Raw genomic sequence first — 27851 nt, 5'->3', positions numbered from 1 at the left:
AAGGTGCTCATTCCATGTCCCTTTCCAGGGAGAAATGAGCAGGACAAGTCCATGGCCAAAGTTCTTCTGGAGAGTGTAAGGGCTGGTCCCAGCTGCAGAGGGGCCTTTCCTGCAGGTGAGTGTTCTCAGCCCAAAATCACTGCAGGTGCTCAGGCTGGGGCCGCTTTCCTGGCCCAGAGCTGCATGGAGGCCTTGGTGACCCCCACGCCCTGCCAGGAACGTTCCCTGGTGCTTGCTCAGTGTGTCCCAGCTGGCTGGAATGCGGGGCAGGAGGAGGCCGGGGCTCCAGGAAGGGAACCGGCCCCTCTTGTCCTCGGTACGTGCAGGGGAGGAGCTGTGCCTCAGTGTCCTGCCCGTGCCACGCACACACCCTGGGATGGGCACTGGGATGTGGATAAAGGGCTGCCCACGGCTCCTCAGCCAGGGGCTGCTCTGACAGGCACCTGGAGATGCTTCAGCCCAGACAGAGCCCCTGACCCCCCAGAATTACCCCGAGGAGCAGCTGGCATTCCCTGGGACTGTCGGCACGGGGCTCACACAGCAATTCCCGGTGCCGACCTCCCGGAGCTCCCGCACACCCCAGGTATGTCCCAGCCCCCAAACCCCTTCCCTTCCAGCCTGGGGACATCATCCATCAGCAGTGTTAAAGTCAAGGGAATCTTCCCTCCCAGAAATGAAACCCCAAGCAATGCCCTTGGAGATGCCTTAAAATAAAAAGTCAGATTCAGATGAAGTTTGGAGTTTTTTAGGGAGCCAGCTGGAACCACAGAACCGATGGAAAGCTTTCACAGGTGGGTCCCACTGGAGGTGTGCTCTGAGGGCAGAAGCAATCCCAAGCTTGTTGTCAGAGCTTCTGGAAAGTAGATGTAACAAAATAAGGTAATTCATCTTCGTTTTCTGGTGATCAGGGACAGATGGAGGGCTGAAGAGCAATACCTTTCTCTTCAAAGTTGTGTACTCCCGAGTGAATACTGCTTGCATTCTGACATATTTAGAAATGTGGGAAAAGAACAAGAAATTGTGCACAGAAAGGATGCTTTTTCTCCCCTCTTTAAAAATTCACAAAAATGACTGCTTTTGCAAACAAACATTTTTCCACTTAAGACTTTCCCACCAATTTCATTAAACAGAGGTACATCACACTTGAGACACCTGTTAAAATAGTACAGAAATACCATTGGCTCCTGCTGGTGGTGAGAAACATGACACAAACCAAAATATTCTGTTCTTTACTTCCTCCATTATAAACTCTCACACAAATTCCTCTTTGTTTTTGTGGGGGTTTTTTTAAGTTATTTTTAATACCCTCTCCCTTACATTTAAAAATTTCCAGTAACTTCTTTGGGGGCAACTACACTCTCATTATACCAACCAGTACTGCAGGACAACAACGTTACACCATCTTTTTTCATGGCTTGTGTTAAATACAGTACAGAGAGATCAAATTATGGCCAGCCACATGCCTTTGGTAAAATTAAAAGTCTGGTGAGATCAGATTTTAAACTCAGAAAGCCACATGTTGAACTCATGTCGTGTTTTGAAGTTCAATTCTGTACAAACTTCTTCAAAGCAAAGTTAAACAGCTGTCACCCCACGCAAATGGCAATTTCTGAGCTGCTCCAGAAAAAGAGATGAAAGGTTGGAACTTCAGAGAAGCTCTTCACATGCCTTGATCTCCATTAGATTTGTGTTTCAGTCAGGGGGTAGAAAGTCTAGTAAATATTCACAAACCTACAAGTCAAAACAGTGATACCAGTGATAAATATTTTCAGTCTTTAAAAAACTTTCTGTAGTAACACATGTGGCTCATTTAAAGAACTGCCGCTCTTCTCCTTTGAGGCGTTTTTTCCGCGGCTGTACAAAGTCATCATCCGAGTCATCGCTAAGTTCTGGGTTATCTTTTTCACTCTGGCTGCTTGGCTGGACAGGGAACTTTCTCTCAGGATAAAGGTTCCTTAGGAGATCTTCAAAGTAGGCCTCGAGTTTCATGCCAGCATCAGCCACCTCCGAATCGGGCTGTGGGTGAATGAACAACATCAGTGCACTGTGAAATAGCTCTGGACTTGGATCACATTAGCTCTTTTAGGTACAAACTATAAATAAAAACTTATTCATCAGCAGGAATGGCTATGGAGCACAGGGCCCCCAAGAGCACAAAAATGCAGAGTGAGGGCAGATCTTCCAGCCAACAACCACCAATGATTTTTTTTCTCTAACAGGTGACCATAGAAGCCACTTACAAAAGCCACATTGCCTGGGTACTCAAAGCTGTGTAAAGATTCTAAAGTCTTAAATCCTAACTGGGTGGGAGCAGGGGGACAGAGTTGTGTTGTGTTGTGAAACACAGATACGCCCTTAGGGTGTTAGAAACTTTTCTAGCTTACAGATCTTTTAGTAACATAAAATATTACTTGGTAGATGATGAGTGTAACATGGAAGACTGAGCAGTCCTAAAGTCATCCACAGCCACCAGTTTCCTGAAGCAGATATCACCAGTGTAGGAGTAAGTCCTAGCTCTCAGGGTGACTGGATGAGAACCCCACAGAAGCCACTTGGAAAAGCCTTTATTCCCACTGTAATTCTCTCTCATTTTGTGGCCCACTCAGAACCTGCATCCCTATTTCACCACATTCTGCCTTATGTGCAGTAGGGGATAATAACTATTACATGCAACTTGAAATCATAAGGGATCCCAGAATGAAAACCCCACTGAATTTAAGATCTGACACAAGCAGGATGAAACCAATTTTTAGATTGTAATGCCCACCATTAACCTGTATGATAAACACTGTCCTTTTCTTTAGCTGCTGTCAGGCCATTGAGCTGTGTTTGTTACCACCCTCCTCCCTTCTGTGGAAAGACCTCCACCGCAGAGTTACCTCAGCCCACAGCAGTGTCAAATCTGATTTATGTTTTCACTGTTTTTCTCATCATAAAAGTAAGTTTACTACAAAAAATTCTTGTGTTGTAAGTCGTACCCCTATTACAGTTATACTGAAAATAACTGAGCCAACAAAGCCAATAAAGTATCTACTTTTCTAACCTCATTAAATTCAGCACAGTTTTGGAAAATCAGTCTGAAATCAGCCACAAAATCTTCTGGCTTTGTGTAGAATGAATTGGTCCCTTCAAGTCTTCTCTTGATGGTTGACAAGTCCATAGGCTTCTTGATTATTCTGTAGTAATCAGGGACCTAAGTGGGGAAAAAAAGTCCAAAATGCAATCATGTTCTAATTTATTGTTTTTTAAACACTTAGATTTGAGGGAGTGGGCGAAATTTAGTCTCATCTTCAAAGTACAACTCAAAGATGCAAGAATTGCACTTTTAACATACGTGCAGACAGTTTCTGGATTAACAGTGATGTATGACAATTTGTTGGCTAATGTTGTCTTTCCAATGCCTATTTTAAAATCAAAGAGAAACACATAAAACCTCCACTAAGTACATATAATAGAGCCAATGAGTTGGTCTGGATGTCATTTTCAGATGTGGTCAAATAAGCTCTCTATTAAGTTTCAGTCTCAAGACCACCATATGAAATAAGTCCTTTGAAATGATGGCAAATTTCAGAGATATCAGTGATTTTCATACCTAAACTGTGGCTGTAGAATCAAGAGTTTTTTTCTTTAGAAAGAATAAGAAAGTAAATAAGAATGGAAACCAGTAGTAATATATTTGTATTTTTTCCTACATTCTCCTAATTGGATTCATGTTTTTAATACCTGAATTTAATAACACATGACCATAATATGAATAATCAATTAATCTCTTGTGCCATTTCTTATTATTAAACTCTGTGGAATGTTCTTCAGAATTCTTATTCAAATGGAATAAAGGCTGCCTAGGAACACACTTTTGTGTGTTTTTGATGATACTCTTTCTCCATTGACTTGTCCTTCCCCACTGACTTGTCATGAAGAACATCTTTTCATCTGATCACAGTGGTAGCTCTTTGTAGCTTTGGACTCAATGCTGTTTACCATTTTAAACCAACAAATTTCCAGTCAATAAGAAATTCAATTTCATATTAGTACTATGGAGTACCCCAATTCTCAAAATCAGGTAATGTTTAAAACCCCCAAATATATCCCAATTTACCTTCTCAGTGATGTAACTCAGGGTATGAAGTCAGCAGTGTTAGAAATTACTTTTTAAACTATTTTTGAAGTATTAAGTAAAATCAGTTATTGTGGAATTTTACTTGTAAATCCCCTGCCAACCCAGTGCTTCAACTTTTAATTTCCCCTTCAGACAGTTTGAATAAAACTAAGCACATTTAATATATTGAATGTTTGTGGAATTTGACTTCTGATAATGAACTTTAGAATGCCACTAGAAACATGGCAGATATGCTGCTGACATAAAACAGAAAGAAGTGAGGTACATACTGTGGGAGGAACTGGATCTTGAAAGGCAGGACTCATTTCATGACAGTAGAGGTATAGCAGCAGTCTTTCACACTTCTGTGCCAAGAAAAACAGACACCCTATTAATTCAGAAATCTACAGAAAACACAGAGCTCCGTATTCCCCCTTTTTCTTTGTGTACACAAATATAATAAACTGGATTTTGAGCCTCGAAAGAGATTCTGAAAAAGACTTCTGTGTGATTTTATGCTTGCTGGTCCCTTATTAGCATCTTTACAGGGCTTACAACTTACATTTAATGCAAAATACAAACAGAGCACATGTCAATAATGGTGTGACAAAGTCTGTCCTACACACACACAAAACTGATGGGCAACGGTGATCTGTCCTAAGATAAGAACACCAGGTGGGAATTGCAGGAGGAAGTGTCTGGATGCTTGCATAATTAATGCATTCCCGAGGTGGGGGAGTGATGATGGCTGTGACTGATCTTGGTACACGTGGGCCTGCAAAGGGCACAGAATGCTCCTGGAGCCTGGGCCAAATGGCCAAGTGACCTCCAAGGCTGCAGGGCAGCTTCCAGGTGGATCCCACCCCTGCAGGGCACATCCAGCCCGAGGATGGGAACACCCAGGTTTGGACAGGGGAGTAACAGGTGGGGATAAAATCCTCATGTAGCTCCATGGGTGCTTTGCTGCTTTGCAGTTGTGCTTTCTGCAAACCTGCATGATTCCAGCTGGCCCAATGTTACAGCCCTGCAGACCTGCTTATATTACACACTGCACTGGTAAAATTTAGATACTGTGTCAGCAAAAAATCCCATCACAATCTCCCACATAATCAGTCATTGTGAGCCTGGCAGTCTCCATCATTCTACATGTAGACTAAGACCCCAAATGAAGTACTCATTTCAGCATATTTGCACAAGTTGCCAACTGAAAACAGATAAACACTGACAAAAGTTTCTAACACAGGTCAAAACTGCTTCAGCTTCAAAGTTTTAAATAAAAATTTTATCCTTACCCTGCGGTCTATGGGTGCCAAACCCATGGTGTCTTCCAATTTTCTTTTTTCAGAGCTGTGAGCAGGTTTATCACAGTCATATTCAACTTCTGGCTTGGACAAATCCCGACAGAATGTACAGATCCACTCTCCACTAAAGAAGACAAACAGACACATTGAGCTCAGTGAGGGAGCACTCCTTTGTCGAAGGCTTTCCACCTATTTCTGGGTAAATCCCTCATCTGTGGGGTGAGTTTTCTCTGCATCTCTGTTGTTTTCTTGATGGTGGTACAAAACGCTGCTGGCAAAAATGCTTTACTACAGCTTTGTTTCCTTCTGGTGTCACTGGTGCCATTAATGGTGTCCTAGCACAAAGACAGACAGATGGTCTCTACCTTTGTCAATCCTGAGTTTTTTCACTTGAGCTCACAGGATTTAAGGACAGCACTATGAAAGCCCTGTACAACCATAACTACAGAGAGACTGAAGGAGTCTCATGGGCTGAAGAGAAGGAAAAGTGTTAGTGTTATATGGTGAGAATTACATACTCTCTACAAGCTCGATCCTACAGCACATTACTAATCTACAGAGATTACCATAGACAGGATTCTTTGTAAAACTGAAAATATTTCACTCCCTAAAACTTTGAGGTATTCATGATTTTACCAGTTTGCATAAGACAGTACTGGTGATTTAAAGGTCAGTATGAGATTATAAGATAATTAGTTCTGCAAGCTATGTCTACTGATTGTTGAACACAATTATGAACTAGAAAGTTTTGAAAAAAAACTATGAAGAGTCTATTTTTTTACTATAGTTGTCTACAAAAAGAAACTGCATGCTTGCAGATAACCACCAGAGGGCTGAATTGTCACACAATAGACAGAATCCAGCAATAACCAGTTGTGAGACCAAATGCATGCATTTACCCAGAGGTATGTTAAACAGAGTCTTCATAAATGGGAAATAGTTTCTCCAGCACCCTTTATTTCATTTCAATAGTAAGGCAGAAGAATTCATCTTACTGTTTTCTATTCAGTGATGCAAAGATTTTCACCATCTGCCAGTTTTAGCATGCAGTGGTGAATGATGGGCGTTTTGCTTCAAGAAGTTTTACTCTCTACTGTCTTAACTTCACAGAGTGATTTATGACAGTGTCACCTCTGTGCCTGGATTAGCCTCACAGAAATGATGTGGCAGATACACAAAAATTAATACAGGCCATGACCTAGAGATCTTGAGATACAAGAAAACAAGAAACAGATTAGAGGAATGAGGTGTTAAAATATCCAAGACTCAGGAGAAATGTGGTAGGTTGGAGTGAAGGAAAAAAGATGCTGTGGCCTTATTAATATACATGAGAACATGGTTTTAAACTGAAAAAGGGTAGATTCAGACTGGATACAAGGAAAAAAGTTTTTTACAGTGAGGACTGTGAAACACTGGCACAGGTTGCCCAGAGAGGTGGTGGGTGCCTTATTCCTGCAAACATTCAAGGCTAGGTTGGATGGGGCTCTGAGCAACCTTGTCTAGTTGAAGAAGTCCCTGAGTGTTGCAGGGAGGTTAAAATTAGAGGGACTTTAACGGTCCCTCCAACCCAAAACACCCTGTGAACAAAACACTCTATGAACCTATGAAATTGCTCTATCCACCTGAAACAGGAAAAAACCAACCATGAAAGCAGCAGATTGACACCCCTGACACAATAATAACAGAATTATTTTGTGTGTTTGAAGGAACTAATGCTAAGAGATTAAAGTTTGTTTGGCAGACTTTGAGTTGGGAGGGAAAAAAGCAAGTAACCCAAGAAAGATGAGAACAAAAACCTGATACATCAGAAGTCAGGAGGAAACTTCACCTAACTGCTCTGGAGCCCAGGAGTACAATGCACCTGGAGCAATATTGCACCTTTACAGATCTGAACTCCTGCCACCAAAGGGTGGGTTTTGGCTCTCTTGCCCTCAGACATCATTACCTCAGTTTCCACTGAATGATCCAGAAAAAATAAAGCATTTTAAAGACTTGCTGTTGAATATTTAGTTTTAATAGAAACAAAGTCTTGTAATGCATAGTTATCTACCTGCTTCAAGATTACTTTTTGTTTCCTTGCCAGAATGGATATTTATTGATTTAAGTACTTACTGTAACCTTACTGGGTTTTCCTTATGGCATAAAGCTGTAATGTCGCATTACAGCTGGAAATTGAAGTTTCAAAAAGTAAGAGAAACATTTTTATGTGCCATTTCAACTGACATTTAAAAGAAAGACATACCTCCAGAAGTAGGCCTGTTCAGAGTAGCACAGAGATGATCAACCTGCTAATCTAAGTTGCTATCCAAATGTTTTACACCAGTAAACTATGCTGATATTTAATCAGAAAACCTAATATTTATAAAAGCATTAACCAATGAGCATGTTATGACCAATGTTTTTATCCTTTAATGCAAACAAGCTTATTGCATGACATTTCCAAGCTGGGGCATTGACAAATGCCCATTTAAAGACACTAATTCCAGAAGCAAATGCCAGTAATGCTTATAACAATAATCTACTTGATTTTGAAAGTCAAGAAACTGAGAATGGTTTTCTAACAGCCAACCAAGAAAGCCTAATGCTTGTTTCAACACTGGCTGTTATTAAATATGTCAGTCACTACACACCCCATGCTTGGAGTTTAACCATGTTAAGCACTGAAGTAATATATTTAATTCAGATTTTTCCTGTAGACATGTCTTCTTTATTCTTTTTTTTATAAAAAAATCATTATTATTAAGGAATTTAACTATTTTCATTCACCCTTAAAACATTTTATGACAAATTGCTAATTCTGTGTCCCAGTTTTAATAATAGATGCCCTAGATGTGATCTTGCTTAATTGTCAAATAAGTGAAGAGTTTTACTAGATTTTGTAGAAAAATTACAATTAAGCTGAAGTTTCATGAAAATTCAGATTTTCTCCAAGTAATAAAATACCTGGATAAAAGACTTTAAAGAAGGCACTGCTCTTCCTCTGAGACTGAAACTTCTAACCCTGGGTTTCACAATACAAGTCTAATGTCTTCTAGTGCAATTTTAGATGGAATTTAAAAAGTCAATTACCTTGGAAAGCTCATCAGTGTAGGGACATGACAGGAAAGATGGAATACTTTGGGACACTTCTCACAGCAGAGGAGCTTCCCTCCATTTTGGCATACAGCACACCAGTCTTCATTGGGATCATCCTCTTTCCTGCCCTCGCCAGCGTGGGAGGATCCCATCCATCCTGTTTTCCCAGGGAATGTGTTCTCCTGCAGTGCCCCTGGCTGGTCATCTGTGCTGTCTGGGGCATCTGTTCTTAGCATGGCTTCCTCAGAAGTGGAATTGTGACTGGTATCCAGCAGCAAGGAAGTAAGTATGGACTGAAGGAAGAAACAAAGGAAGTCAGATTACAGTTATTTATGTGAATTTACATGACCCTAAAAACCTGCTAACTGACCTGAATAACAGATTTATATACCAGCAGCCATATAGCTTGCTACATGCAAGCAGAAATTACTAACATCGATAACACAGGCAAATGAACACCAGAAATTAGCTGTGAAAGGCTATTTACTGCTCCACCAATAAAATACTAATCTCTGATGGCCCAAAAAAATAGTACCTTGTTTATGGATATTCCTGCACTATGACTAGAAACACTTCCTAGCAGCACCTGAAAATTTCATTTCTGAAAGTTATTCCTGGATTTCCCAGGTTTTCAATGAATAAAAGCAGTCTGATCACACCATTTAATTTAATTGGCAGTAGGCTAGTTTGATTTTGAATTTCACCTCTTCCTTTCACTTAGCTTTTTAGTTTTCCCCTGAAACAGTTCCCAAGAGAATACCAGTAAATTATTTTGGTCCTCATAAATACAAAATACCCTCCCAAGAGAAAGGAGCTCTTTCCAGCTGCAAACATTACATTCCGAGGCTGGGGTTCCTCCTCCATCTCTTCCTTCACCACCACGATGGGGAAATCAAAGGTCTCATTGGAGGGACTTGGCTCCTGCTTAATTCTGATGGGCTCCAACATAACAACAGGGACTTTGTGTGTGGAATCAGCTCCTGGTGGCCTGCTGGAGGAGCCAGAACTGCAAATGACGGGAAAAGGCAGGAAAAAAAGGAAATTGGCAGTCAGAACTGGACACCTTTTGTACACTGATGCTTTCCAAGACCTCAGGATGTGAATCTATTTTGTTTCTTTGAATCCTGAATAGTATTCTCTTTATGGAAAGCAACATCCAAGTTTTTTTCCATTGATGTATACTGAAAAAGCATTACCAAATGGGAAAATTTTAATGGCTCCACCACTAAAATTTGAGAATTACTCATGGTTTGACACATTAGTGCAAAATTTGCAAAGTTCAGTTTCTTTCAAATCATGCACAAAAAAGCACCTTCACTGGACATTGTAAACTACACAACCAAAAAAAGCAGATAAAATACATATTTATATTATCTTGGGAAACTTAGAGCCTTGCTGCTCCACCAAAACTTGGACCCTACTTTTGGAACTAGATCTGTCTTTTTCCATGTATTTAGTCCCAACAAGATGAGAATGGACGATCAAACTTTAAAATACCTTCTTATCTTTTAAAATAAAAGTGAAGAATTTAAATCTAACAAAATTAATTCAAGCAGCAGCATATCAAATCACATTTTTAAATGCAAGTAAAGACTCTTCAAACAACCATTTAAACTGTTAATTTAAACTGTTCATAAGAGTCCTTCACAGAATTTACCATGTAAATGGAACAGAGCAAAAGGTATTTCAGATTTAAAAGCACCTGCATTTCCAACTCAAGTAGAATGAATGTCATCTGATTTTTCTCTGCATGAAAAATTAATCTCATGTCAGATGCATGCTCTAATTTATTGCAACACATTAACAGATCTGCACTCTTTAAACAACGCTGTGTAAATATATTTGTTCATTAATATTCCATCAGTTAGGGATAAAAACATTTGTGTAGACTCTCAGTAGATATCTAGTGCTCACTTAACTGTATTGCAGCAGAAAATGCTTAATAACCCTCTTTGTAGCATCAGTTCCTTAATTCTGGAGTAATTTATAGTTCCACAAGGGCCTTCAATATGCAGCTTTTTCCTTTAGCTGATTTTTCTGAACTTAAAACCTAATTTGTAAGTGGTATTCTTTCAATGACTCCAACCTAACCATCATTTACAGAGTCAATACGTCTTTAGATGTTCTATTAATGCATTACAAATGAAATTACTGCTTTTAGAATGCAAAGAGTGCTGTAACAACCATCAGGCCTGACCTGTTAACAGAGAAGGTGAGACAAATCCACACCTTTATGCATTAAAGAGAGAAGAGATTCAGGCGTGCTCTGTGGAGGTGGAAGTTACGTTTCCATCTCTCACACTTTCCTTACCTCTCTCTGCTCCCAACACTGGAGGCGCTGGGTGAACGAATTGGAGGGTGTACGTTTGTCACACTGATTCCTCCTAGGACAGAAGGATCAGATTAGAACAGAACATAGACCTGAGATGTGACTCAGAGAAGTACACATGTTTTGGGGAAAATTTCTCCTGCAGTGAGAAATACCTCATTTTAAACATTTTCATGAAAGGATGAGAGGCATGAGCTAACAGAGGGAAAGAGGACTAAGACAGGGCCCATACATGCAAGCAGGCTGGTGGGTGAGGACCTTGCCTGGCTGACCTCTCTACCTGATCACTGCAGGCTCTTTTGTCTTACTAAATCCAAGCAGATCTCTCAGGAGAACTGCCAGGAAACTCGAAGCTGTGAGCAGGAAGAAGTCTGGGGGACAGATCTGAGAGAGACCAAAGGTCTGGGGCCCAGAGAGCCAACAGCCTTGTGAGGCACATTGCTGAGCAGCAGCCCTGAGCAGGCTGAGTGGGCTGTTAGTGCTGCTAAAATATTATCTCAACTCTATCTCCTACCAGGGTTTCTACAACTTCGTGTTCATTTTCTTATTTCTCATGTTCAATATAAAATAGAATTAATTCTGATGTCAGTGCTAACATTGCCACATTTGATTTTTCAATTGCACCACATTCAATTACCTGAGAGGCCTGGTGATGGTACTGAGGAATTTGGTGACTGCACAGTCCTGTTTGAAGGGGGTTTTGGCTGATTCTGCTCTACAGTGCCATCCTTCCTTACAGTATTATCCAGTGTGATGTTTCCTGAACAATCAATCTAAAAGGTGGGGAAGCAAAGGGAAGCAGTTAGTATTGGGAAGGGAAAAAAACCCCTCCAAAACAACTAATACAAAACAAACCCAAAAAGCCTCTGCCATGCTGTTATTTTGAAAGCAAAGACCAAAATGCATTTCACAAAATTTACCCATCCAAAAGTGAGATGGTTACTTTAAAACATATAATCTTGCTTTCCCTAAAATAAAATTAAATAGCCAAATCCAGACAGTGCTTCATTTTAAGAGCAGATAATTCTGTAAGTGCCAATTCTTCTCCACAGGCTACAGAGAAGGCTTAAATCAAACATGGAGCTTTCACACACTGAAGTAAGTTTATCTCCATACATTCCTTGGACTTGCTCACATTAAATACTCTCAACAAGATAATATGCTATACACAAACTACCCCTTAATCCATGGGTGTTGAACAGGACTGGAAGAAGGTCAAAGGACACTCAGTCCCATCTGTCCCACACACCCTCTGGACAGGAGCCATGCATATTGACTCAAAATGGAAACAGCAAGCCAACACTTGCTCTTTCCACCATGGCTCAGGCCAGACAACTGAATCTTATTCAGCTGGGGCTCCCAATGCAGCATTCTAACGTTGCATTAAAACTACATGTTCTGGTTTGATGAGGGGGAATGATTTTTTGAAATGTTTGGTTTCTCCCAATAGGTAAGATAACATTTGATAAGATGTGTCCAAAGTGGATGCAGCAGCCTTGACAACGTCAGCACATTTACAGTGATTTGGGCCGTGTATCTTGAAAGCAGGAACTCCATCACATACAAGCAGAAGAGTTCATAACACTGTCACAGAAACAAATATGCTAAAATGTCTCACAGACTCAGTGGTTTAATGACCACATTGTGTAGTTCCCCCTTGAAGTCTGACAAATACTGTGACTCTGCAGCCTATGTGCTCCATTTTAATAAAGAGAACACACAGTATGTAGGTAAAAACAAAGCATGGATAGGCGATAAAGGAAGTAACAGCAAGCTGTGACTAGAAAAACATGACACTTCAGATATCTACAAACCTTAGACCACAAAAAACAGGTTAGGTAGTTATGTGGAAAAATAAAATCACCTAAGACTCAATAACTCCAACATGGACCTCTGGCAAACATGTACCATTCAGAAGATGAAAGATTCTAAGCTTCTCTTTTATACATACTATAAAAGAGAAGCTTAGAAGGTTAAGAAATTATGACCTTACTATGCTCTGTCACCAGCTCAGAGGCACTTTGGAGAATATATGAAGAAAAGAAGTCCCAAAAGGAAAAGAGATAAGGAATATGTCCAGTATGCTGACCAATAACACCTACCTAAGATAGCTCCTTTAATAAGTTAAAAATAGATTTTAGAAATGTTAAAAATATACCAGAAATGCCATCAGCATACCACTGCTATCTATGGACACTGGTCAACAAAAGCTAAGCTAACACATATTTATAACAATTTTGTAAGGGTCATTATGAGGGCTGCAGAAAAATATGCAGCATACAAATAAACATGTCCAATTACAATTACAACTTCTAATCCTACTTTTCTTAGTTGTCCTAACAGCTGTCTCCCAGAATGGTTCTGAGTATTTCCAGCAACGTGCAGGCAACTCTGCAATATTTATTTCCCAGAACTGTTTCATTTTGACAAATAGAATTTCAGTCTAAAAGGTTTCTATTTCTCACAAACATTAAGACTTCAAAATAGAATCTGTAAAACACTGCCTCTATGTCACACTCACATCAGGGAGGGATGGCAGATTATAGGAGCTGCCCACTGGGGAACTCAGATCTATCACAGGGGGGCCATAATTCTTCCCCTCACACCCAGCAGCGCTGGTCACTGTGGGGCTGGATGGAGTCGATGTGGAGCTGCTTGCAGTAGAAGGGGTGGATGGAGCTTGTCCACTACTGATCTGCCACTAAAGAGAAGAGACAAAAATCCACAATTCAGCATTTTTTTTTCTTTGCAACAGGTCACATCTAACTGAATATACTGATAAAACCAGCAGCTTGTTTCAGGAAGCTGACTTCAAACATAAAATCCTGATTTACTCTGAAGTTATTTCATAAACCAATCTCACAAGATGATAAGTAGTTGAAAACTATGAATAGAAGAAATTAATGCAAATTCTTAAATTCAAAGCTACGTCTCAGTGCTAAGTATCTATTAATATTTCATGCTGCATTGACAGTTTTGAGGAAGAAAAGTAACAGTTTTTGTCAAATAAAGGCATTACAGGTAATAGGCTGAAGGCACAACTGCTCCAGTGCTTTACCAAATAAAGCACTGCATGCCTTGAAGTCTTTGATGTTCCCTGAACAACATAAAGTCATTAAGAATTTGAAATGCTGAGTGGGTCTCCATCCATATATATATTTAACACTATGATATGAAGTGCACAGTCAAGTCAGACCAGATTTCTTTCTCATCTAGATGTATGCAGTTTTCAATGACTTTAATGGAATTTCCTGGCAACTGCAAGCAAAATCTGACTCTGCTCAATTTCCTTTTAGTCAGTCATTCTATTTGCTGGCCTCTAGTTTCAGAAAGACATTACTGAATTATGAGGTATCTTGAAAGAAAGGCTTGTAGACAGGCCAGCCTTCTTTTTAGAAGCACAGAATAGAAGTGACTTACTTTTTATTCCCACAAGTTCTCTTAGATATTGTTCAGCTTTCTTCCATTTAGTTGAATTAGTTCTCATAATCACAAACACTGCAAACATAACTGGTATTACTCCACTTTTCAGGTGACAGATTTGTTTGACTCTTTCCTGATTACCTACACTCAGTAATAATATGTTTTTTTATGAAGATGAGGCTTCCTAAACACCAATGTGTTTGCTTCTGCCCCAGTTCAGCTGCTGATCAGCTGAGTATTGATCAGTCTCACTCAGCAGAGGTCCCACAATTGTGGACTCTCTTTTCTCCCTTCACCTGCAAGGGTTCACATTTGCCATACCCTGGGGGACCATGGCAGCTCTAGCTTTTCAGTCAAGGATTTACCTGGCTCCTGGTGAAGCCAATATCATCAAGATAAACTGGGATTTTCTGATTTGCCTACTCACTGACTGCAGTGTGCAGACCATGGCCATGCTGTTTTGTATAAATGGTCAGAAACCACAGCAATATCAAGTAAGAGGAAGAAACACCTGCCCAGCAGACACAGTGGCTCACCTCCCTAATGCTTCAGCTGCTTAGAACTGTCAAAATGAAAACAACTTGACTAAAGAAAACTATAGATATCTTGTCATAGAAAAATAATGTAAACTCTCTTTTAATTGAAAAGTACTCTAGGTGTAGTATAAAAGATGATATAAGGCACATTTGATGTTCAATTTCTAAATGGAGAGTGAAAAGGGAAAGACACTCTACCTGCTTTATAGCTTGCTGTGCCAAGAATGCCATTTGCAATGGGTTGGGCTTCACTGCTGGCCTTGGTAGGTTCTGATTTTGGGGAAATCTCATCTGTTGTGCAGGAAGAGCTGAACCATTGGGCTTGGGACTATGATTCTGAAAATGAATCAAGCGTGGAGGTGCCTGCATAAAAACAATAAAAACAGTGCTGCAAGTTAGCTGAGATCTGTTCTATATTCCACATATTTTTTACTAAACAGTTCTTTTAAACTGCTGAAACTCCTCATAAATTATATGCAAATAAATAGAACCACCATTTATATAAATTATCAAAAGCATTGAATTTCAATGTTAAAACCTAGTAGACAGCTTTGAATTATTTTATTATATGAAGAGACATAACAAGAGCCAGGGAGAGAGTTTCCAACTTCGAAAGATACATGAGACAATCATTGGGTGTTATGCAAAGTAGATGTAGCAAAAAAAATTAATGTCATCAACTTTTTGATCACTTGACAAAACCACAAAAATGTTGCTAAGCACTGTATATGGCTGGATACAACAAGATTTTATTTTTTTTTAATATTAAATACAGGCTGGGTGCTACCATGCATTTTGCAAGGCAAGTTTAAAATGCCCACTCATTTCTCAGTAAAGAAAATGTCCTCTAAACCATCTACACAGCTACGTGCTGGAGATGAAGACAGCTGAACTTATGTATCTAGGTTTAATTGCTTTCCCTTTTTTTCCTATCTTACTTTATTTTCTCCTTCAGTGCCATGGAAAAAAGAGATCTGAGAACAGTCCTGGCTCACCTGATGAGAAGCAGGAGGCTGCTGCATGGCTCCTGGCACTCTGGGGTTGGGCAGAGCTGCGGGTCCTGCCCTGCGCTGCGCTTGCTGCCTCTGAGCCATGACCTGCTGCTGCATGTGCTGCAGGCGCAGCTGCGCCAGGCTGATCTGCGTCGGGAACTTGGAGAGCTGGTTGGGAGGTAAGCTGCCTGGGGGCTGCAAGTTTGCTTCCATCACAGGGCTCTTGGGCATGTGAGGTGGAGTTTCCTTATCTTCAATTACTAAAGAACCTATTTTAACCAAAAGAAATAAAATCAATACTGAGGTATGGCAGTTAGCAGAAATGGCAGCACACTGGCAGCGACATGCAGCCCAACTAGAACTCAAAAACCATTGCTGAAGTAATTTGTTTCTTCACTCAGACTTTATTTTTCTTGACTGATTCTTATATCTAGCTTATCTTTAAAATTGAACACATCTGATCATAAACAAAATGGCCTGAAGGCTGTGATTTCTGAAACTAGATAGATAAACATGATTTGGTTTTATCTGTCACCTAAAGTCTTACAAGAACCCCAGAGCTGGTCTATACAGGCGCCATTTCTATTGTAGCACTTTTCAGAATGTAAGGGACCGTATTTCAGAGGTTCATGAAATAAATATACACAAGAAAAAGAGTCCACCAAACACAGGAAAAAGTCAGCTCATGACAAATATCTCAACTGAGCAGTAGTTCAGAGTTATCACCACACAATCTGACAGCTGGTTTCTGAAAACATGTTTCACTTTCAATTCCCGTCTCTAAGAAAATTATTTATAAAGAAGGAACTTGGGAGAATTTCCTTGCTATGATCCAGTGTCCTCATGTCTGGGAAGAGGAGCTTGTTTGCCTTGAAGAACTGCCATAACACTTTCTGCCACTGACAGAGAATCACACATTTGCACCCCGGTACACTGAGAGCACTTTCTGATGAAAGGCAGAAAATGTCCCACAGACATGTCACAAATCCTTCTGTACATGACAGAAAAACAAAAATGCCCACCAAGATAACAGTGGAGAGAGAAAGGAAGCACAACAACAGTAAAAATCCTGAAAGGCCTCTAAAACCTTTAAGTCCCTTGCTAAGCTGTTGAGTTCTTGGAGTGCTTATCATTGTGGCTGAAAGCTGTCCCATGGGAAAGGACTGGGAGTGCTGGTTGACAGCAGGAACCCCTTCTTTGGATGTGAAATAAGGTTAAAAACTGTGTTCCTTGTTTTAGAAGCCAGAAGTTAGAAGTATTGACCACAAAACTGAAAGCTGCTATTTTCACCATCACATATGCCATTCAAACAAGGTAAGTTTGTTAATACTTTATCATAGTATTCATAAATATAATTTTCCCCATGCAATGAACTTTAAATGTTTCTCACAGTTAGGGAAATACATTTAACAGAGTAAATGAAGAAATGAATAGCGCAGAGGCTGTTGTCACAAAAAGAAAGCTGCTTTCAAAATAGAATCAAGACACTGAAGGGCTAATAAAAATGTATCATACCTAGATTGAAAATATTCTGAGCCCAGAAGCTGGGATCACAGTGGAACTGGATGGTATTGTTAGTCACTGGGGAAGGATCACACCTTGCTCGGAGGAGATACCGCAGTCGATATGTAATCTAGAACAAGAACAAAAACAAGGGTTTGGTTTTTTTCCCTCTGGGGCCAGAGCCATGTATCTGAACAGCACAAAAAAACCAAAAACACACCCCCTCACACACACCAAATAAAGCAACCAATCAAAAAAACCCACTAACAAAAACTCCCCTGAACAAGCCCCTAGAGAATGAAGGTTAAAGATAGAGAAACTTGTCCAAGCTACAAATAAAGAGGTATTTTTAACATCTTTCCCTTATTCCTAAAGTAGTTTTAAAAAGAATTAACTACAGCCGAAACAAAAATAAAAATTCTTCCCTGTAGAATACATATCCTTCTAAAAACTTGGCCATTATATTCAATGACTTTAACTACTCATATTTACATAACCATTGATGTTTTTTCCCCCATGAATCTATTTTAGCCCATTCATTTTTCTATCAAAGTATGCCGTTCATTTGGCAACAAGTATGATCAGAGGGAATTTTCTTTTGTACTAAATTTAAGTTTTCTTCAGACAGCCAAAGAACAGATTTTTATAAACTGTCTTTGAAAGCTCAGATTCACAGATATTTTCAGATTTTTCCAATGCTTTGGTTCCAAAGAACTGGACTGTGATTACACAGGAGAATATTCTACCAAATGCTCACAATTTATTTAGTGCCTAGAAAGAAAATGTTGTCTTGTAGTTGTTTCACTAGAAATGTCAGGAACTGATATGCCAAAATCTAACAGGCATTAATTTTACAATCACACACAGCAGATCCTGGAAAAAAAAACCTTGAGGAGTTCAACTCTTGTCCTTCTTGAGTGATAGATTATTTCCTGGAAAAGAGCGATACTTGGCAAAATCATCTCAACTGTTCAAAATGACACAGGATTTTTTTCTTCTAATTTCAGGCAGGTCAGTTTAAGACCATACTCAAAAAACATTTAAGTTGACTCAAGATTTTTAGACGACCATGAAAAAATTTAAAGTGCATTATTATTATTTTGGTTAGAGATTTCCTTAGGATTTTTGTGTACACTACCAGAATGAAGTAGATGACACTACAGAAATTCCAGGCTTTTGCTCTGTCACACACAATTCCTGCCACAGTTTGCTCCACTATTTTCCTACTATTGTGCACACACTTGTGTTGCAGACAAACTCCTCCTGGTTACCTAGTGTTAGTAGTGAATAGCACAGCCTGAGAGCACAGCCCCCAAGCTCTAATGCTGCCTTTAAGTCTGATGGGCATTCCTTCCTCTTCCTGGATATGCCAGAGCACAAGTCTGACATGCAAAACTCCTTGGAAATAGATTTTTCCAAATGCCCACAGATGGGTTATCTACTCAACTCCCAAGCAGCACCAACTTTCTAAAGCTCAATCTGTTCTTTTGAAAAATACTTTTCATTTGCTGAAGCTTTCTGGGCTAGATGATCCTTTCTTTCAGCTGCCTAATGTTTATATGATTAAGATGTGTGAAACACAACTTGTTTTCTTACTCAAGTAGCAGAGTCTTGATGGCAACACTAAGCAATTATAAACAATATGACTCAGTTTGATGTCCTTTTTTTTATTCAATAAAAAAAATGACTGGCTGAGGCAACATAAGGCAGATCAAATGAATTTAACTACTTGAAGTTGATAAAAACAAGTAATATTCTGCTATAGCCTACAGTATCAATAATGGGTATTTAAAAAAAAAAAAAAAAAGAGAAGAAACACCACCAAAAACCAACAAATTCAAAGAAACAAACCCCACCAAATACCCTGGTAGGTTCTCAACTAACCAATGAGAAAATACAGAAAAAAACTTCATGAACCAGTTAATAGGAATTGGGAAAAAAAAGCATCTAGCATCTTTACTCAGCATTGCCCCAGATTTCTGCTGTCAAGCAAGTACAGTCCAGTAACCTTTGGAAAAATCGAGGTAAGCTTTTGGGTTGGTTTTTTTTTTTTTTCTTTCAAATTTTTTAGGATTTCTGTCCATCATGAACATTCAGCTTAGTGAGACAACACACACTCAGATCTTAAGGGTCATTATAGCAATGAAATATTCAGCTTTGTAATGGTTTCATGGTTTTCAACCCACAGAAAAGGAGTTGTTCTTGCTTCTGCAGATCTACTACAGTTCTATGGTATTGTAACAGGAGAGAATGATGACCAGAGAGCTAAATTAATAGAAATATTCTGTATTTATGTTTAAGAGAAAACCATAACAACCATATATAAATATTCCAATTAGTAGATAATCATTAAAAATTCTAATACTCCAGTACTCCAGACAAGCATGTGCATGCATATCTGAGTTAACCCTATCTCTTAGGTGAATGAGAGAGCTGTCTTCCTAACCTTACCAAACGTTTACTGTACAACAGAGCTGTGCTGCTCCCACTGGAAACTGCCCATTTGGAAAAGTTCATGACATGTTCCAGCTGTTTAGAGAGACCTGCCACTTCCTGCTGTTGCTGCAGAAGTTTCATCCTGTGCTCTTTTGCCAGAGTCTGCAAGTAGAAAAGCAGTTCCAGTCAAAAGATTGAATTTACAGGTAAAAGGCATTAACTTTCATACTGGTAATTTACAATGATCAATGGTTTGCTAACAGAAAAGTCAGTACACATTTATTCAAGATACCAGGGCTTTCTGTGCTAATAACACATTTTAAAATATATTTATATATAGGTATGTGTGTGCCTCTCTACACACACACACACACACACACACACACACACACACACACACACACACACACACTCTCTCTCTTTAAAACACAATTGGAAATTTTTTCCCAGGTACCCATTCTAGACAATTCTCTCCTGTGATTTGCTACTGGATTACTGAATTTATGAAAAAATCTGATAGAACACTTTTCATGCATGATGTGTGGAATTATGAATTGTAAAAGCATGGAGAAAGAAACTGGCCACCCCTCAAAAACCAAATTTTTCTCTACCAAAAACCCCACTTGCTCAAGTACTTGTATAGGACATCTCTCCACTTTGGAATCATGATAGGACATGCACAGAGGCCTAAGGCTAGAAATTTACTGCAATGTGAATACATAGAAAAAAATATTAAGATTGAAAGTTTTTCTTTCTTATGATAGAAATGAAATTACCTCCAATTGATGCAGCAGAGCTTTTCCCTTTTTATTTATTTCTACCATCAGTGTAAATATGGCAACTTTAATATCCTGTTCCACCTGCTTTTGATTCTGATTCACTTCAAGAATTCTGTAAGTAGACAATATAGAAAATAATGTTCTTTAGCTCATAAACCCATCTAAACAGTATTTTAAAAAAAATCTGTGGCTTAGACTACAATACTTCTTGTCATATACAGCAATTAATCCATGTATCATCAGATACTTAGAACCAGGAAAATTACTGGGAGAAACAGAGCAAGTAACAGTGACCTATGACAAAATTCATTAACTGGTTGCAAACTCTAATGCCATAAATCTGAGATCTCTCACTATTAAATGCTCATTGTAATTGAAATTGTTGATTTTCAGAGTTCTGGCACTTTTCTGGACTGGTCCACACCAATCAAAGGTGCTTAAATCTAATTTCCATCTAAGGTAGAATGGCACTAACTTAGCTGTTTCAGCAACAGCAAAGCTTAATGTTATCCTGGGGAAACCTCTACTGCAAAGATGCAGGAAGAGTTCAAGTCACACTTGGCATCCCCAGCTGTGCTGACCCTCCCTGGGCACTGCAGGACTGAACTCTGCTGAGGGAGCAGCCCCAAAGGCTCGCTGCAGATTGCATCCCACAGGTTTGTGTTTCTCCTGGGTTTATAGTACCCAGTGAACAGAGCCCCGAGCATAAAAGTACTACATAAATCTTCAAATACATGTCACAAACATTATGAAAACATGAGTCACAACTTTTCACTTTCTATGAGGGATCTACACTAAGAAAATTAATCTGCTGATGGTGGGGAAGCATTTAAGACTGTCTTCTACAGTCTTTATTGCATAAGTTGTTTTGTTGCACCCAAGAACTGCTGCCCATTAAGTGCACAGGCTGAGAAGAATTACCCAACACAGCCAAGCATGCTGAACAGGCAACAGCCACTACAGTGAACTTCAGAATCCCTCTTTCCTGAAGAATAAAAGGAGGGAGGTACAAAATACACTAACTTAAACATTTCAAGAAACTACAGTACATGCAAAGTTGCCTTCTGTCAGTTTTAACCTCATAATCTAATACAAACCTGTTATGGATCTGTTTCCCTGTGTATTTTATGTACTTTGTCTTCTCCATCAATTTGGTGATTAGTGTCTCAATGATAACTTTCTGGTTCTGAAAAGCTTCTTCTATAAACTGGTACCTGTAATAAAAAGCAGTGAGGATTTACACATATAAAAGGTGTTATAGACTTGCTAAAGAGCAGAGTGACTTACAAAATAATACTTCTTTAATTGAAGAAAGGAGCTGCTCAAATCCAAAACTTAACTGTCATCATGGAAACATATGTCAGCAAATGCTTATATATTTCATTTATAATACATTTAATTTTACAGTCTACTTCCTGTCATACTGGGTTAAGAATTTATGATTTTCATAAATACAAAAGGATATTGCGTGACCATAGCCTAATTTTAGCAAAAAAAAAAAAGTTTTGTGGTAGTCATCACTTTGAATGTGAAAATGCAGGTAAGCTATTACTTCATGCAAGACAAGGATGCAGAAGCAGAAGAGATTGCTGAGTTGGTAAAAATTGGCAACATTTTAAATCAAGGAACTGAAATCTGAGTTTAGCAATCTGAGGAAAAAAAGAGGTGGCACATTATAAAAGGGATATAAATCCTAAGGAAAGCAGAATAAAAGAGGAAGACTGCAACTCTGCAAGAGCAATGTTTAGCCTGTTCCAAGGAGCAACAATGGCCAACACTTCTCCACCTACTGACATTCACCTAGTCAGGCAAGCAAGCTCTTTGGGTGGTTGCAACAGGTATAACAAGCATATTAATATTTAACCAGGGTGCATCTGCCCCAAAACACAACAGTATGTGTTAACCAGCAAGATTTTGCCTTGTACTCAGGAGTTGTATATAATTCTGCTTTTCAGCTCCAGTCACCAGTAAGAGATGACCAAAAGAACGGCAACACAAAGATTTGACTGTTATAGTGTTGTCAAAGTACAGCATTAGCCAAACTGCAGGTTAACTCTTGCTCTGAAAGGGCTTTTCACAGAAAAATGAATTCCCATTTTCTCCATTTGAAATGGTTTGGTAATGTTGTTATATAATCTTGTTGAAGGACAAATGGAGAAATTACACGTAAGTGTACAGTTGCATAACGCAGCCCCTGTGTTTTCTAAGGACTCTCTGAAGAGCTGCATTGCAACAAATTCTGACCAAACAACTTGACTGTAAAAAAGGTCTTGTGCTCAAGTCACCAGATTAACAACTGGAAGAATTAGGTTTTATACAAAATGTAACACACACTTATCAGTCACATTCTTTGGGATACAATCTCTGGTTTTTTGTGAGTTTCATTTCTGAGCAGAAAATTTTAGTTTTCACTTTTTCCACCTGACTGTGCTCCATACAGCCAGAACTACAATCTACTTCAGGCTACCCTCCAGCAAGTGAGATGGATAAAATGCACACTTCGCTTTGATACCTGTGCTCTTTGTGCTCTAGTAACTGGCAGTCTCTGCAGGTCAGCTTGTCACAGGTTTCACAATACAACTTCAGCTGCTCCTTTTTGTGGTAAGGGCAGAACACTGGTCGCTGACTGGTCACTCCAACTGCCTCTGTTGAATAAAGAAAGATGTTAGTACAGTCAGTCTACTGAACTGGTTCAAGATTTGCACTCTCCTGTTTTTCCTTAGATGTACAAGTGTATATCAGGTCCCTCACTGAGACTGTAACAGCCATAAGCTCAAACTGCAATGTGTCACTCTTCTTGCTCAAGCATGGAGCTAGCACCCTCTCTAAAGGAAAATGTCTAAACCTATTTTAACATAATCTCTTCTGGCCTCACAAAACTATTTACAAAAGGAGCAGCCAGTAGTGCTGCAGCTGCAAAAGACATTGCACAATCAGTAAGTTCCTTTCTTAAACAGAGATGGTTGACTTAATTTGTACTCTGTCTTCTTTCTCAGCTCACTTGGTGGAAAGGGGTTTGAGGATACCAAGACATGGACATTCAAAGTGTAGAGCCATACAGAATGTAATAACCAGGAGATGAACTTCCCTTCAGGACCCCATTCTAAATGGCTGAGAGGTCTCATTCAGTCTCTAGTGAGCAAGTATCAAAGGGTGCAGGAAACACCACCAGATCACAGAAATGGAATCTGTTTCTTTAAACTTTAACTGACAAAGGCTGATTTCCTAGGAGTTAGGTTGGACACTGAGTTCATAAGGATTATAAAGCCTATAATGAAAACTGGCTTCACACAGCAACCCATCCCTCACTGCAGATCAACACCCATTCATTTATTTATTTTCCAAAAATATGGAACAAGTTACTTTCAGATCTGTATCCTTCAGTCAAAATTCTTTCCAACTCACCAACAAATTGCCTCCCAAAGAGACCTGAGTGCACTGACACCATTCCTACCACCAAGTCCTGTTCTGCCTAACAGTCCATCAGCCGCTTCTATCCATTTTTGTCCTCTCTTGAAAGTACACTCGGTACTCACTTTTGATTAACCACGGGTGAAAGTGGGACACACAATACAGCAAATATCTCCGAAATACCATGGTGGAAGACACCCTTTGAGCAACAAATTACCTCATAGTACTAGATAGGGTGGAACAAAAATAAGTATCTATTCTAACACATATCTTTAAAACAATATATAACAATTTCTAAAAATTATGTATTTACAAGAAAAATCATGCAAGTCCAATGGACGTATTAGAACCAGTAGAATGTTTGTAAGCATCCTGTAACATTTATTATCCTCCTTCAATGACACTATAAGACAAGACACAGTGGGGAAAAAACTGAAACAAAAGAGGTTCTCAATGAACAGAAAAACACAACCTCTTCTACCACAGAGTAGTCAGCATTTCTCAGAGAGGCTGTACTGTACACCACACTCAGCATTGTTGGTTCCCAGGGCCCAAATGGATAAAGCCCTGAGCACTGCAACTCAGAACTGAAAGCCTGAAGCAGGAGGTTGGACTAGATGATCTCCTGAGGTCCCTTCTAGCCCAAATTATTGTAGATCTAACTGAGGAAAAATGCCCCAATTCATAATATACTTCCCTTACATTTTTAAGGCAAAACATTTCAAGCTCAAAAGATACTTAGCTAAAGCATGAAATTTGGCTGGCTTTTTATCTGAATGCTGAAAATATATAATCTAGTAATGCTCCTTTTCCTGCTGGATACAACAATAAAGCTCATATTAACCATTTATTAGACCTCTAGTAAAACTAGAGAAGCCATGTGGGGGCTTGAATACATGTTGTATTGTAAGATCTGTGTGTGTCTGGGTTACTCCAAACGAGCTGCAGCTGCAGGGTCCTTAGTTGGGCAACAGCTGTAGCTCGTGAGGGTAACTGAGATAAATAGGGGTGGGTCGAGAGCCCAAGAGGAACCCCTGAGAAGAGTGCTGCAGAGAAAGGAGAAGAGCCTGAGAGCTGGGACTGCAGCAAAGATTACAACAACTGGTGACCCCGTGTGAAGACGAACGTGCAGCCAAACATCGAGAGAGAGAAGGTATGGAATCCCCCAGACAGCTGAGAGCTGTGACAGCCGAGAGCTGGGACTATGGAATAGCAGCCAGTGAGCTGGGACTTTGGAATATCAGCCTGAGAGCTGGGACTTTGGAGTATCAGCCAGAGAGCTGGGACTATAAAAGATAGGACAGCCGAGAGCTGTGGCAGCCTGAGAGCTGGGACTGTAGAACATAATATGGCCTTTGAATTAAGGAGCTGTAGCAGCAGAAAGCTGCAAGAATATGGCCTTTAAGGAAAAGAGCCTTGGAACATCTAAGGACAGCCGAGAGCTGTGGCAGCCTGAGAGCTGGGACTGTACAGGGATATGTATATATTCTATGGTTACATCTAAGACAGCCGAGAGCTGTGGCAGCCTGAGAGCTGGAACTGTATGTATATTGTTATTGTATAATTGTTAAAAGAAAAGGGGGAAATGTGGGGGCCTGAATACATGTTGTACTGTGAGATCAGTGTGTGTCTGGGTTACTCCAAACGAGCTGCAGCTGCAGGGTCCTTAGTTGGGCAACAGCTGTAGCTCGTGAGGGTAACTGAGATAAATAGGGGTGGGTCGAGAGCCCAAGAGGAACCCCTGAGAAGAGTGCTGCAGAGAAAGGAGAAGAGCCTGAGAGCTGGGACTGCAGCAAAGATTACAACAACTGGTGACCCCGTGTGAAGACGAACGTGCAGCCAAACATCGAGAGAGAGAAGGTATGGAATCCCCCAGACAGCTGAGAGCTGTGACAGCCGAGAGCTGGGACTATGGAATAGCAGCCAGTGAGCTGGGACTTTGGAATATCAGCCTGAGAGCTGGGACTTTGGAGTATCAGCCAGAGAGCTGGGACTATAAAAGATAGGAGAGCCGAGAGCTGTGGCAGCCTGAGAGCTGGGACTGTAGAACATAATATGGCCTTTGAATTAAGGAGCTGTAGCAGCAGAAAGCTGCAAGAATATGGCCTTTAAGGAAAAGAGCCTTGGAACATCTAAGGACAGCCGAGAGCTGTGGCAGCCTGAGAGCTGGGACTGTATGTGTATTGTAATTGTATTATTGTTAAAAGAAAAGGGGGAAATGTGGGGGCTTGAATACATGTTGTATTGTAAGATCTGTGTGTGTCTGGGTTACTCCAAACGAGCTGCAGCTGCAGGGTCCTTAGTTGGGCAACAGCTGTAGCTCGTGAGGGTAACTGAGATAAATAGGGGTGGGTCGAGAGCCCAGGAGGAACCCCTGAGAAGAGTGCTGCAGAGAAAGGAGAAGAGCCAGAGAGCTGGGACTGCAGCAAAGATTACAACAACTGGTGACCCCGTGTGAAGACGAACGTGCAGCCAAACATCGAGAGAGAGAAGGTATGGAATCCCCCAGACAGCTGAGAGCTGTGACAGCCGAGAGCTGGGACTATGGAATAGCAGCCAGTGAGCTGGGACTTTGGAATATCAGCCTGAGAGCTGGGACTTTGGAGTATCAGCCAGAGAGCTGGGACTATAAAAGATAGGACAGCCGAGAGCTGTGGCAGCCTGAGAGCTGGGACTGTAGAACATAATATGGCCTTTGAATTAAGGAGCTGTAGCAGCAGAAAGCTGCAAGAATATGGCCTTTAAGGAAAAGAGCCTTGGAACATCTAAGGACAGCCGAGAGCTGTGGCAGCCTGAGAGCTGGGACTGTACAGGGATATGTATATATTCTATGGTTACATCTAAGACAGCCGAGAGCTGTGGCAGCCTGAGAGCTGGAACTGTATGTATATTGTTATTGTATAATTGTTAAAAGAAAAGGGGGAAATGTGGGGGCCTGAATACATGTTGTACTGTGAGATCAGTGTGTGTCTGGGTTACTCCAAACGAGCTGCAGCTGCAGGGTCCTTAGTTGGGCAACAGCTGTAGCTCGTGAGGGTAACTGAGATAAATAGGGGTGGGTCGAGAGCCCAAGAGGAACCCCTGAGAAGAGTGCTGCAGAGAAAGGAGAAGAGCCTGAGAGCTGGGACTGCAGCAAAGATTACAACAACGCCAAATGCCGAAAGACGTATTTTCTGCAGCTTATCTCTGAAGTCTAGATAATAATTTGCAATCAATCCATGTGGAAAATAAAATCTATGTGTATTTATTGGTTTAAAACATATGAAATAAATAAACACCTCTACCACTGTTAGTGGTACCAGCTGTACCACTATTCAGCTTATCTGAGACAAAAAACTGGCAAAACACCATGTCTGAAGTTACTACTATTTTTAAAAAAGTGTGTTGGTCCAACATAACTTTCCAATGCAGACACAAATTCTTTGTGAAATTATAAATATGTTACCTGGAGATACTTCCTCTTTCTGCCTCACAGTATGATCCTTTGTGAATTTAACCCTCTGGTGAGCTCTGATGCAGGTCTTGCACAACCACTCCACACATTCCACACAAAACCCATGAGCTTCTGCATTGTCTTCACAGCTTGTGCAGACCTGACAAGAGGAAGAAAGGTAGCTGTTAAAATAAGTTTGGAATACACATACAGGTTATTTTTCATACATCATCAGTGCAGTTTAATGGTCTTCTGAAAACAGTGAAATGAGAACATGAAACTGCCTGAGGTACAGGAACATTATAAATAACAGCACAGAAGTAACTGAATGTGACTTTTCAAAGAAACAGGTAATTTTGTCAGTGTTACCCTAAAATCTTTGCCTGAATGAAAAAAGTGCGACCACTACTTTCTGCCATTCCTGCACATTTGAAAGCCAAACAATGTTTATTGCATACAAGAAGCTGTTGTGAAATATTTGCTAATGACAGAACACAAGCAGCACTACTCTGATTTTAGAAGCTTCCCTCAGTT

At 40.1% G+C, this 27851-nt stretch overlaps 1 protein-coding gene across 1 annotated transcript in view; it reads right to left on the bottom strand.

The window, feature by feature from the left end:
- Positions 1–686: 686 nt before the first annotated feature.
- TRIM24 (tripartite motif containing 24) overlaps positions 687–27851 on the bottom strand; it is a 56605-nt gene continuing 29440 nt past the window's right edge. Inside the window, exons 3-19 of the mRNA XM_074539138.1 lie at positions 27330–27477; positions 22986–23118; positions 21571–21687; positions 20471–20585; positions 19710–19856; positions 17271–17388; positions 15759–16024; positions 14962–15126; positions 13326–13505; positions 11442–11577; positions 10787–10859; positions 9313–9481; positions 8470–8768; positions 5392–5524; positions 4390–4464; positions 3044–3193; positions 687–2016 (exon numbers count right to left, since the gene is read on the bottom strand). Coding sequence (XP_074395239.1) covers positions 1807–2016; positions 3044–3193; positions 4390–4464; positions 5392–5524; positions 8470–8768; positions 9313–9481; positions 10787–10859; positions 11442–11577; positions 13326–13505; positions 14962–15126; positions 15759–16024; positions 17271–17388; positions 19710–19856; positions 20471–20585; positions 21571–21687; positions 22986–23118; positions 27330–27477 — 2634 coding nt within the window. The 3' untranslated portion in view covers positions 687–1806. The remainder of the gene's footprint in view (positions 2017–3043; positions 3194–4389; positions 4465–5391; positions 5525–8469; positions 8769–9312; positions 9482–10786; positions 10860–11441; positions 11578–13325; positions 13506–14961; positions 15127–15758; positions 16025–17270; positions 17389–19709; positions 19857–20470; positions 20586–21570; positions 21688–22985; positions 23119–27329; positions 27478–27851) is intronic.

The sequence above is a fragment of the Zonotrichia albicollis genome, chromosome 4, assembly GCF_047830755.1.
Source record: "Zonotrichia albicollis isolate bZonAlb1 chromosome 4, bZonAlb1.hap1, whole genome shotgun sequence".
Taxonomy (NCBI): Eukaryota; Metazoa; Chordata; class Aves; order Passeriformes; family Passerellidae; genus Zonotrichia; species Zonotrichia albicollis.
The sequence above is the reverse complement of the archived record's forward strand: the minus strand, read 5'-3'. Positions and strand labels throughout refer to the sequence as shown.